The following is a 13,993-nucleotide window of genomic DNA, read 5'->3' as shown; positions in this document are numbered from 1 at the left end:
TCACATTTAAACAATTTGATTAATTAACATATTTGTCAATTTAATATTTTATCATATATATTTACAGAAAAAAGTATTTCACTTCCTCTAAAATAACATTACAAATGAAAGCTGTCACTTCGGATTTAGTAATTCGCTAGTGATTAACTCAACCGTTATCGAACTAAAGACCAATTACATGAAATTTGGAAATATTGTTACGCTGACGATAATTTCAAAGTAAATCGAAATATTCATGTTTCAATAAATTTTGGGAGAATTCATAATTAGAATTGTGTGTTAATAATTGCTCTTGATTCTTATTAGCACTGCTTAAATATTGTATTTTTTAAATACCGAAAGTTATTCATTATATTTATGTTCCCTAATAAATATAAATTAACAAATGAATTATTCGCTAGAGTCTTTTATGAATTTCTTACAAATATATTGTATGTGTTATTCAACACTTTTATTATTATTCCAAATTTATAATATTATATATACTCTTGGGCTTTAAAAAATCATTTAAGAATCATTTTATTTTAAATCATGATATAGAATGACCAAACGCACAATGAAGAAATTAGAAATAAAAGTGATAAAATATTAAAAATAAAATATAATTTATATAATAGTGAAGATCGCTGATCATAGCTACTTACGTGAATACATTAAATATAGAAAAAATTGATAAAACAATATTCTTGAAAATTACATGAAAAATGAAAATATAGGTTAATATAATAAAGATGACAAATTATTAATTAATTTAATAAAAATGTATCTACATTTATGCAATAAAGAAGATAAAGACTACAAAAATAACTAAATAAATAATAATCTCTTGGTAAAAAGGAAGAAATTTTTGCCAAATAACATGTCACTATCTGTATCAAACTTTAAACATAAATGAACACTTTCTTATAGATTAGATCAACTATTCTGTGAGATTCATGCACTGAAGTACAATAATTATATTATTGAGCTTATATTATGACCGTGTAACTCATCTATGTCTTATATTTGTTGTATGTTATATTTAATCTCTATTCTTAATTTTTAGATCTAATATTTACTATTTATTCTTCATATTTCTTCTGTTGTACGCAGAGCTTTATCATACTCTTAAATCTTTACATTATAGATCTGTTCGCATTGGTTATATTTTTTGTACACAGTATTTTCATTGTTTCTCTTTTCTAATATATATTTATCTCATTTCAAGTACAAGATTTTTTGTTAATTTCAAGCAATGCGAACAAACCTTATGTAAACGAACACTTGGAGTGTTTTGAATGCTCCAACGAGTTTCAATGAATTATTACAGTGAACGTACGGGTTATAAACGCTTTATTATACAAGTTAGGATCTGAAACCTTCAATTGAAAAATAAATATGGATTTTTGGTCAGTAAAAAACAACTGTGACTTGAGCATTTCTGCTGCTGGGATGTAAAAACACTCCAGGGTATGTATTCTATACACGCTTTTTGTTCTTAACGATAGTTGTCGGTGTCATTGCGCAGATATGTTTTATAGCAAAAAAAGTTGCGCAATGATATCGATAGCTATCGTTAAGAACAAAAATTGTGTACAAAATACGTACTCAGGTGTCCACGCTTGGGTTAACGACGCGAAAAATATCGTGCGCCAAAGTAACTAGATTCGCGAGTTAATTACAAATCTTCATTCAATTTAAGATACCTATTTGTAAAAGAACAAGCTGAGATGAAATCATGAAGAGATTAGAACAAAATTATATACGATATTTTAGCCAAATCACGATCGTTTATGCGAAATTGCACGAAAATTTTTGAAAATTTTGTAGTTTGATCTCGAATTCACACTCACAGTATTAATAATACGACCTAAAATCGGCTAATCCCATTTGTGCGCGTGCGAGTACAAACATAGAAACAAAAGCGCGAGAAACTCACCCTCTCGATAAAAAGGTACCGATGGACGCCGTTATCGTTTTCCCTTACATTCGCGCGCGCGCATACACACACTCACTCACGAACATACAACACATACACATACACACACATACACGCGCGCGCGCAAATACAGTTACAAAATCATAAAAGCCGCAACCAAGATCAATGACATTACCGTTTATTGTCCTGCGGAAATAGTGAAGACACGTTGCGTACGTGCGTGCCACAGCTTTTCTGTTGTCACTGACGCCGCGGAACTCTTACGAAAGTGAAGAACGACACAAAATCACGAAACCCTCACGAGGACGCCAAGTATGCGACTGGCGCTACCGTTGAATGTTGGGACGCCGGTGAAGAGAGTACTCGGCCAGTACCGTATTAAGACATGGGTTGAATAGGTTATATCCCTTAGGCCACAAATTTTTAGACAAATTTTAGAAAAAAATTTTTTATTTGAATATTGAAAAATATTTCAACATTAAGAAAACATTTAAAAAGAATCATATACCCAAAAAGTAAAATTTGGCAAAAATATACCCTAACAACACATAACATTGTACGAATTTGTTCGAAATTTGTAGGATATTATGTGCTGTTAAAGTAGAATTATTTAAAACAAGATTAGGAGAAAATTAATTTCTTAAATGATGACTTTTGTAAAATTTTTATAAGCATTTAATAAAAAATTAAATTTATGAAATGTATAAATAATGATAACGATTTTATTAATTTTTGATAATATAATTTTTATAATATAATGGTATTATTAATTTTTGATAATATACTCTTGATAAAGAAATTTTACTTAGGTGACATTACAGTTTTTAAGAGAACGCTATTTCAGTCAATGCAAACAAATTATTACGGCACTGTGCTCAATACATCCGAGGGAAGTATACTGTATTCTCCTCGTCGACACACCTTGGAGCGCCATCTTGATGATACAAAAGATCGACTGTTTGGTGTGCAACGGTCGACCTTAACATTGACAAGACGTTATCAACTTCTTCAGGAATATTGACATATGTACATATACATATGCATATACATCTTTAGTTTCCTTTTATTTATATTTTAATACTGACGATATAAAACTGGTGAAAAATTTTCTTCGTAATATTTTTACACAATTTTTCAGAATTTCGATATAAACTTTATTACTTTTTAAAAAACTTTTTAAATTTTTTTAAACACATTAGAACACTTTTCAGGCATATTGAGAAAATATTTATATCATTCCTAGAATTTTTTATGTAAGAATACGTGTAAATTCAAAAATATTCTAAATTTTCTTTTTTTACTTAATTTTTAAAGAAAATTGCTGAAGATTGATAAAGTTTAAAGTTTTCTTTCTTTTAGAAATTTTCATATATTTAAAATTATGAAAACTTTTTTAATATATAAAATATCAGAATTTTTTTCATAATAAGAAAAGAATAACATACATCACAATACTTTCTTCTTTTGTCTTTATTTAATTACTATGGATTTAAATTGAAGGAAACCAAACGAAAAAATAATTTACTTTTTCAACTTTAATTATTTAATTTTTTAAATAAAGATTTTTATTTTTAAATGTTGTAGTTTGTAAACTAAATAGTTAATCTTTTAAGAACGAGTCCTTTTAAAGAAATTTTTATTCAAAATGATAATTTTCATCAATTACATAACAATGTACACCCAAGGACTTTAATTCTGTCCATGGGGAAATTTTCCAAACTGAGAAGTTACCACTTTCTACATACTCGCAGTTCATGATTAATGAAACTACTAGAGCTTATTGGTCGTTACGTTAATCATGAACTGTAAGTATGTAGAAAGATAACAACTTCTCAGTTTGGAAAATTTTCCCATGAACAGAATCAAAGTTCTTGGATGTACTAAAAATATATTTTTGTGTTATAATTCTCAAAACAATCACACAGAGCCCGACGTTACATTATTATGTTAAAAAATATACATATAAAAAACAGGCAAATGAGAGTTAAGCGCAATTTTTGAGACGCGTTGGTTTAATTTTAACAATCTTAAATAAACATAATCATTTCGACTCTGCTTTGAATCATTCTCTGTATACCATATTATAAATTTAAACATTGTTTTGTAAATAAATTGCGAGATAGCCCGTACTCTTATTGGAAACCCAACAGTTTTATGAGACTGTGTGCTCTAGTCACTCCTGGTAAAAAATTTCTGTATATAATTATATATAAATAATTATATCATATAATTATACAAAGGTATACATATCAAATATAACTATATATAAATATATACAAGGTGTGGCAAAAGTTTTGGAACGGCAAAATATCTCGGAAAATATTAGTTTAATGGAAAAATGTTTCAAATGAAAGTTATAGGATTTATAAATATCTATCACCTGGTGATATTTATTTGAACTTTGGATAAACTACTCAGACATCCAGTGTTTGCCGTTATCTATATAATGTTATTTTCGTGTGGTGAGCACGAAATATAGGGTGAGCACTAAATATATATTACTTCGAGATTCGCTTTTGCCTGAAGAGTTAGAACTCACGGGACAGCAGCAAGTTCAGACGGGTTGCTAATTAAGATACACCTTTTTTTATCACAATATAATGTTGATTTATTTTTAAATATTCTTGTCGTACATGTAGTATTTATTCTTAGGTGCCCCGTTATATTGGGCTGCAGTGCGCGTTATCTTCTTTCGTATCGCATTACGGCTCGATGTATATGTTACGCACGGCCGTGATGTTACTTTGACGGTTGTTCAAATTATTCTCCGCTGTTTTCCGATTTGGAGGCCCTTTTTATCCTCTCATATTGATGATCCTGAATTGCAAGTCGCCTGCACGCTGAATCGGCGACGGTACGACATCCGGCGAAAGATTATCTGCGTCTTCCGTCATTGTCGCGATTTCTGCACGTTTTTCAAAAAAAAGTTTCGAAAGACAATTTGTGCCTTCCGTTGCTCTCGCGTTTCGGTCGATTCCGAAGCGCAAGTATTTGCCTAAAATTAATATGTATAGCAACGAAATCGCTTTTTGTTGCTATGCAGTGGTGTTAGCTTAGGCTACAACACTAATAGTATCTAGATAATGAAATAGCTTTATCTTATCTTTATTTAAAATATTATAACGTATATTATCTTCATCTTTATCTTACAAGAAAAGTAACCAAAGTGTCCACTTCAGATTTAAACGAGCTTGTTAAAATCAGTGTTCTCACACGGTCACTCAATTCAGCGAGAGGAGGGAGAGGGAAGCAAGAGCGAAGAAGCAACGAGATAATCGATAATCGATAGATCGACCATACGATCGATAATCGTTGCAATCAACTCTTTATATTCTAACAATATTTATATTTATATTTTAGTATATGGGGCATTCCACGTGAAAGGGGTCCACCTAAAAATAAACTGTTTAGGATTTTTAAAATGATAATGAAAATATGTTAGTGGATGTATTGTATAAGGTTAATGATAAAAAAGTAAGCATTATATGCCTTGCATCAAAGATATTGAAGGCTATCGTTTAAATTTAAAAAATTTTTTTTAATTTTTGTAACATTTTTAGCTAAAATTAAAAAATTTTTAGAGACATGATTTTTTTAGGATTTTTTCCGTACTTTCAGATAGAAATATTAATTTTAGTGACAAAAATTTAATAGTATCGGAAAAAGTAATTTTTTAAGTTTCAAATAAAAAAATGAACAATTTTATCCATTTTTAAAAATCAGAAAAAATTCTCAAAAATATTTCAATACATGTAGAATATTGCACCATAAAGTAAATTTTGGGATCGCAATGAGATCCTCTCAAAAACAAATAGTTTTTCCAATAAAAAATTATAATTTTAGCCAAAAGCTAGGTAATATCAATTTTTATTGGCCAGTTATTTAGTACTACGTAAATAACATATTTCTAACAAATAACTATAAAATAAAAAATAGTTGTGACGTCTGCATTATATATTATTTAGACTTATTTCTTTTTATTTTTTTGGAAAAAATCTCGTTTCTTATCAAAACTGAATTTTTTTTTTAATTAATTGATCTACTCTCGCAAGAATAATCGCATGATTTTTTAATGTACCCGGAATCGTTTTCGTTAATGCAAATCTTGGTTCCAAAAACTTTCTGGCTACATTAAAATATCATGCAATTATTCTTGCAAGAGAAGATCAATTAATTAAAAAAAAAATTCTGTTTTGATAAGGAATGAGACTTTTTTCCAAAAAAAATTAAAAAAAATAAGTCTAAGTAATATATAATACAGACGTCACAACTATTTTGTATTTATAGTTATTTATTAGAAATATGTTATTTATGTAGTACTAAATAATTGGCCAATAAAAATTGATATTATTTAGCTTTTGGGTGAAATTTTGTATTGGAAAAAATATTTGTTTTCGAGAGGATCTTATCGCGATCCCAAAATTTGCTTTATGGTGCAATATTCTACATGTACTGAAGTATTTTTAAGAATTTTTTTTGATTTTTAAAAATGGATAAAATTGTTCATTTTTTTATTTAAATCTTAAAAAATTAATTTTTTTGAAACTGTTAAATTTTTGTCACTAAAATTAATATTTTTATCTAAAAGTACGAAAAAATCCTAAAAAACATGTCTCTAAAAAATTTTTAATTTTAGCTAAAAATGTTAAAAAAAAAACTTTTTTTATTAAATTCAAACAATAGCCTTCAATATCTTCGATGCAAGGCATATAATGCTTACTTTTTTTATCATTAACCTTATACAATACATCCACTAACATGTTTTCATTATCATTTAAAAAATTCCAAACAGTTTATTTTTAGGTGAACCTCTTTTACGTGGAATGCCCCATATATTTATTTTTGTATGATTGTAACCCACATAGAACTAAAACCTCTAATGGACGTCTAATGGACGTCTGCCGTGGAGGTTCGGACCTTCCAGTGGACGTTCCATGGACATCCAATGGACGGCCACTAGGCATCCACAGTTCCGCATTGCGCACGTCCATTGGACGTCCATTAGACGTTAACAATTGATGTCCATTAAACGTTACGTGGATCATTAATAGAGACTTTATGGAGTCTCAGCAGACGTTACATGGATTATTAATGGACGTCTGCCGTGGAGGTTCGGACTTTCAGTGGACGGTAAAAAAAATTTTTTTTTAACAGATTTTATTATTTTTATAGCTTAATCTGTATTCACTAATTACAATTATGTATTATTTTATAAATTTTTGAAACGCATCGGTGCTGGCGGGATTCGAACCTAAGATCTTCGGAACGATAACCTAGTATCTTAACATGAGCTAAACGTACACTTGTGACATTGTTAATAAAAAGTTATATTTGAAGTAAAGCTGATTTGAACAAGAAGAAACTGGCATCTTGAGTATCGCGCGAATACTCTTATTAACCCTTTGTTTATTTAGCCTTAGATATTTTTAATATAAATTATATAAATAATTAAAATCTGTTTCTGCCCATGGCCAAATCAGTCAAAAAACAACAATTAGAAATAGTATCGGAGCATGAAAAAACATTAATGACGTAAAGAGCCCGTTGCCAAAGTTAATTTTGCAATTAATTGTTATAAACAAATTGTCAAAAATGACTGTAGAGGAGAATTGATTGCGCCAATCGATTCACCGGGAAAAATTACTAAAGAAACATACATGACGCTTTTTTAATTGTCATAGTTATTATAATTGTTATAAACAAATTAGTTGCATAATTGTTTTGACAAAAAAATAATGATCAAATTCCGTAAAGAGAGCGCATGATGTACGTAATATAACATTTTATCCTTGTTTAACTTTTGGTGATCAATAAGGATTACGTCATGCGCATTATACGCTTTTAGGAATCTATCTGACTTCTGATGAAAGTAAAATCTCATGAAGCTATAGAAATTTTATGGACTTCTAATGGACGTCCATCTGGCTTTTATGATGGAAATAAAATCTCATGGAGCTATGGAGGTTGGATGGATGTCTAATAGAGATCTATTTGACTTCCATGATGGAAGTAAAATCTCATGGAGCTATGGAGGTTTCATGGACTTCTAATGGACGTCCATCTAATTTCCATGATGGAAGTAAAATCCCATGTAGCTATGGAGGTTTCATGGACTTCTAATGGACGTCCATCTAACTTCCACCATGGAGATAGACGTCCCATGGAGCTATGGAAGGGCGATGGACATCCACTGGAAGTCAATTTCTATGTGGGAAGAGACATAAAACAACTTTTTTATATGTACAATGTATTTGAGTCAAATGTATATAATCATTTTTCTTTTAAATAACGGAGTTATAAAATAATTTTTCAAGTAAAATATATTTTGTTTAAATAGAAGAAAAGATAAAAAAAATATTTTTAAAAATCTTTAAAAATTGAAGTGTAAATTATTAAATAAACAAAAGTTAAGGCTTTTATAAATAAATTAAAACCAGGAAACAATGAGTTTAAGAACCACGCAGGATATCAGACGCAAATAAATAAATCAGCTTAAATTTAATGTCAAGCAAACGTTTCGACCTTTAATGACGGCTTTCTTCAGTACAGATTTACAAGTCTATAACACAACAAATTAATCGCACTAATTAAGATGTAAATTTATTGAAATAAACAAATAAAGATCAAAAATAAAAAATAAAAACATGTTACCGAATAAATAGAGATTGCAAAACTGCGATTTACATCTTCTTTCAACGTCTTAACATAATAACATAATAAACGACCTCAACGAGCGTGTGCAGAGACAAGAGCTTCGTACGAACCACATAAATTGGTTGCTAACAAATAAATAAATAAGAAAATGATATTAAAATAATGACTTTAAAATTTGTAACAAAGAGAAAGAGAGAGAGAGAAAGAGAGAGAACAATACAAATTAAATAGTTGAAAGAAATAAACGGAAAATAAATAAAAATGAAATTAAATATGAAATAAAAGAAAACTGTCACAAGTCATAAGATATAAAATTGTAAAGAAACGCATTATAAAAATTATGCAAACTCAAAAAAAGAAAAAGGAAATAAAACGAAGCAAAAAATTATATACAAAATACCTATAAGCATCAAAACTCGTGTCACAACATTGTGAGATGGGATGTTACATCTCGGTGAGAATAGATACAAATAACAACGACCGAAACAAGATGTCCTCAGTGGCATGAACGAAAGGAATAGAAGAAGAAGGGATGACGAATCTAAGAAGGGAGAATACGATCGAGGATAGGAAGATACGCATCCGAGAAGAGTTCGGTATCGCTTTGTTTATTGAGTGCAATTGATTTTTGATGTGTAACATCTCGGATATAGATTTTTTAACATAAGATGGCTCTTTATCTAAAATTTCTACGTAAATTTTATCTTCTTCATGATAAAGGACCCCGCACTAATTATATGGGAAATTGGATTTCGGTGAAATCGCGTAATTTTTTAATATGTTGTGGCTTATAACCTACTGAACAAAAAATGTAATGGGCACAAAGCTAAATAATGGACAGTTTTTGAGCTACAGCCAGTCAAACATGAAAAATTATGGACTGCGCGAGTACTACTACTGTGTTCAAAAAGTAAGGTGAATTTTTAATTTAAACTTTCCGCGCTAATCGATTCAAGCAAACTGTTTTATTTTTATGTTGGTACTACTGTTAGTGACATCTGTGCCAAATTTCATGTGAATGTCATCATTAGCCATATAGTTACGCTTGTGTTTTCTAAACGACAAAAAGTGATTTTGGCGATTTTTACAATGTCTGATTTTGTTGAGCAAAGAAGTGCCATTAAATTTTGTTTGCGGAATGAAATTTCGGCTGCGGAAACGTGCAAAATGTTGCAGAGGATGTTCGGTGAATCGACTATGTCGCAGAAAAATGTTTATAAGTGGTACAAAGACTTCAAAGAAGGCAAAGAACGTGCTGATGACTTGAAACGCTCCGGACGACCATCAACGTCAACTGATGTGCAACACGTAAAGAAAATCAAGGAATTGGTGCTCGAAAATTATCGATTGACAATTAGAGACCTTGTCGATATGGTTGGCATTTCAATTGGATCAGTTCAAACAATTTTGAAGGATCATTTGGGCCTTAGAAAAGTCAAATCTTGTTTGGTGCCAAAAACACTCAATTTTCTCGAAAAAGAGCGTCGCGTTAAAGTTTGTGAAGAGATGATTTCTGACTATCAGGACATCAACGAACGCATTATTACGGGAGATGAGACTTGGATCTATACTCATGATCCGGAAACAACCGACCAATCGAGTGAATATCGTGCTAAAGGCGAGGCAAGACCAAAAAAATCGTAAATCGCTGCGCGCTTTGAAGGCTACACCGGGAAATGACTTTTTGGCATGTTTCGAGGAATGGAAAAAACGTTGGCATAAGTGCATTGTATCGGAGGGGGAATACTTTGAAGGGGATGAAATTGATTTGAATGAATAAATAAAGATTTTTTATTTTATAACAAAATTCATCTTACTTTTTGAACACAGTAGTATATCCCTACTCTTGGCATAACCCAGGACCAACAACATGGACGTGGTAGGGGGCTGGTCCCATGTGTGTGTGCGTGTGTGTGTGTGTGTGTGTGTGTGTGTGTGTGAGCGCGCGTGTGTATGTGTGTGTGTGTGTGTCAGCAGAGATAAGGACCCTACGGTTCGTCACTCCCGTAGTATTTAATGACTCCAATTTCTCTCTGCTGTGTGTGTGTGTGTGTGTGTGTGTGTGTGTGTGTGTGTGTGTGCGTGTGCGTGCGGCTCAATAAAAATAAAAATAATGATTTTAATTGATACATATTTAAAATAACTTATTTCATTGTACTCCACATCACTCATTTTCCTCAACATTCATATCCTGTTGTGGTGGTCTCTCAGCAGCATCTAATATTTTATTTAATAATGATGAAGAAGGGTAACGAAAGTTGGGTTGGTGTCGCGCGTCTCCTAAATACCATAACACGCTGGCTACGTGCGCACAAGTACCCACAGTTCTTGCACCTGATCTACAATGAAGTAGATGCTGCTGAGAGACCACCTCAACAGAATATGAATGTTGAGGAAAATGAGTGATGTGGAGTACAATGAAATAAGTTATTTTAAATGTGTATCAATTAAAATCATTATTTTTATTTTTATTGAGCCCCCCCCCCACACACACACACACACACACACACACACAACAGAGAGAATTTGGAGTCATTAAATACTACGGGAGTGACGAACCGTGGGGTCCTTATCTCTGCTGACACACACACACACGCACGCACGCACGCACGCACGCACGCACGCACGCACTCACGCACACACACACACACACACAGACACACACACACACACACATATGGGACCAGCCCCCTACTACGTCCATGTTCGTTGGTCCTGGGTTATGCCAAGAGTAGGGATATAGTACTCGCGCAGACCATAATTTTTCATATTTGACTGGCTGTAGCTCAAAAACTGTCCATTATTTAGCTTTGTGTCCATTACATTTTTTGTTCAGTAGGTTATAAGCCACAACATATTAAAAAATTACGCGATTTCACCGAAATCCAATTTCCTATATAATTAGTGCGGGGTCCTTTCAGACTCAAACACCTTTTTTATAAAGATGACACTTGCGTTGGGATAAACGTGTGAGAAGATTTTTTACGATCCCTTACCTTAAGTCGGTAGAAAAATTTTCGTCTTTTTCATGTAATGAGACAAAATTATTATGTTAAGACGTTGAAAGATGTACATCGCGGTTTTACACAATCTCTATTTATTCGGTAACTTGTTTTTATTTTTTATTTTTGATCTTTATTTGTTTATTTCAATAAATTTATATCTTAATAAGTGCGATTAATTTGTTGTGTTATAGATTTGTAAATCTGTATTGAAGAAGACCATCATTAAAGGTCGAAATGTTTGCTTGACATTAGATTTAAGCTGATTTATTTATTTGCGTCTGACATCCTGCGTGGCTCTTGAGCTCATTGTTTCCTGGTTTTAATTTAAATTATTAAAGTTATTTTGTATAAGAGTTGTGTAATGATTTAAACAAAAATTTTAAAAGAATTTATTAATTATTATTAGGGGTACAAATTAGTCCATTCCTAATTCCCATGGATTTCAATCGTACGGAACCTACTTGTTGCGTAACTTTCAATTATTCTGCAAGCTCCTCTTGCGTTTGACACGGATCTTCATCGAGTAATACCTCCAATTCTTTGTCTTCGAATTTTTTGGCTGTCCAGAGTGAGACTTGTCTTCAATGCTGAAATCACCGTTCTTGAAACGTTGAAACCATTCCCTACATGATTTATCAGTTGGAGCATTGTCATCATAGACTTCTACCAGCGTTTCAGCTACACTTTTCTTCCAATTAAAGCAGAAAACTAAAACCTCCCGCAAATGCTGCTTAGTTAAAACAAAAGTTGACAAGTTCAACACAGTAAAAAACAGAGATTTTGTATGAAAACTCAAAGCGATATGAATATTATTGACAGATGTCTAACCTCTCTGAAACCAATGGAATCAACTGTCACTATGACATATTCACAACAGCCAGCCATCTTTTGGACACGTACCGAACTATTAGGTTGTTTGGAAAGTAATTTTGTTTTTTTTTTATGAAAATGAAAGACGATTTTCTTATAGTGAATAAATATTTTATTGAATTATATATTGTCTATTCTGGTCCAATACCTTTTGGCATTTTTCTGACAGTAGCATGATTCCATGCTCATAAAATTTTTGTTCTTTGCTGGCAAAAAATTGATCTAACATGATTTTTGACTTTCTCATTTGAAGTAAAGGTTTTACCGTCTAAAAAATTTTGTAGAGATCGGAATAAATAATAATTAGAAGGTGCCAGATCTGGAGAATATGGTGGGTGTGACAGTATATCCTATCCAAGCTGTAAAAGCTTTTGACGAGTTATCAAACTTGTGTAAGATTTTGCATTATCTTCGTGGAACACTGCACCTTTTCTATTAATCAACTCTGGCCTTTTCTGTTTAAGTGAATCATTCAATTTGTCCAGACCTTTTTTGATGAATATTGGCTTTTGAAGTGCTTTGAACCGGTTTTTTTTACTCCATGATCTCTTGCGTTTAACATTGTTGTAGACAACTCATTTCTCGTCCTCAGTGATGATGCGCTTCAAAAACGGATTATTTTCTTGACGTTTAAGAAGTAAATCAGAGACGTCAACGCGACGCTACAGATTTCTTTCCGTAAAAACATGAGGAACCCATATGTCGAGCTTTGAGATTAAACCTAGGCGTTTCAAATGATCATGAACGGTCGAATTTGGGTGAAACGGTAAACTTAACCTTTCAGCGATCTCACGAGTTGTTATTTGTCGGTTTGCATTAATTAATACCTTTATTATGTCTTTATAAGCTTCAACTGGCCTTCTAGAACGTGGTGCATCTTCAACATCATAATTGCTGGATCAAAATTTTGCAAACCAGTTTTGGCACTGGCGTTCTGTCAATACATCTTCTTCGTACACATCATAATTTTTTTCTTACTTGAACAGCATTTTTATCTTTTTGATAGTAGAAAAGTAAAATATGCCGAAAATGCTGCTTTGTACTTTCCATATTTGATAGGGCAACAAACAAAAACTACTGCATAGAATCAATTGCACTTTTTCACAAGCAAGCCTTGCTATATCAGCTGTCAAAATAGGGGAGACCGAGGCAAATTGTTAGACAGGGTAATTCGATAATTGGAAATATCTTTTTATAGGTACATATTAAAAATTTACTTTAAATACTATAAACACGTCTTAATGTAACGATGTTGCTAAAAAGTTTTGTTGGCAACGGCGTCATATTGAAATCGTAGTGGTGAAAAATGTGTTTTGCAACAGTTAAAGTAATTTCTGATAATCAGCATTTCTTCGAAATTTAAGTAAGATAAAAAGATTTTTTTTTGAAAACTTGGAATGTATCGTGTCCAGTTAAATGTATTTGAAACATTTCGTGTTTATTTTTTGCTGTGTGATATTTATTTTTGTCGATTATACGCAATAATGCGCACAGTTGATGTTGGCCCTTACAAAAAAGAACTATTGCCGATTACACATAGATATTA

At 31.6% G+C, this 13,993-nt stretch overlaps 2 protein-coding genes across 3 annotated transcripts in view; one reads left to right on the top strand and one right to left on the bottom strand.

Moving 5' to 3' along the window:
• Nucleotides 1-2,277, bottom strand: part of LOC105203209 (neurotactin) — a 101,551-nt gene extending 99,274 nt beyond the window's left edge. The window contains exon 1 of one of the 2 annotated variants that reach the window (XM_039457522.1): nucleotides 1,919-2,277. The gene's annotated coding sequence lies outside the window, so the exon portion shown is untranslated. The remainder of the gene's footprint in view (nucleotides 1-1,918) is intronic. The other variant, XM_039457517.1, reaches the window with a different exon arrangement.
• Nucleotides 2,278-9,739: 7,462 nt separating this feature from the next.
• LOC105203208 (protein GVQW3-like) lies at nucleotides 9,740-10,216 on the top strand. Its single transcript, XM_011171978.1, has one exon. The coding sequence runs from the start codon at nucleotides 9,740-9,742 to the stop codon at nucleotides 10,214-10,216; it is 477 nt and encodes a 158-aa protein (XP_011170280.1).
• The last annotated feature ends 3,777 nt before the right edge of the window (nucleotides 10,217-13,993 follow it).

Source organism: Solenopsis invicta, chromosome 2 (assembly GCF_016802725.1).
Source record: "Solenopsis invicta isolate M01_SB chromosome 2, UNIL_Sinv_3.0, whole genome shotgun sequence".
Taxonomy (NCBI): domain Eukaryota; kingdom Metazoa; phylum Arthropoda; class Insecta; order Hymenoptera; family Formicidae; genus Solenopsis; species Solenopsis invicta.
This window is presented reverse-complemented; position numbering and strand designations above follow the sequence as displayed.

What these genes read in the sequence shown, in the direction of transcription:
- LOC105203208 (XM_011171978.1), top strand. Translation starts at nt 9,740, where the DNA reads ATGTTGCAGAGGATGTTCGGTGAATCGACTATGTCGCAGAAAAATGTT.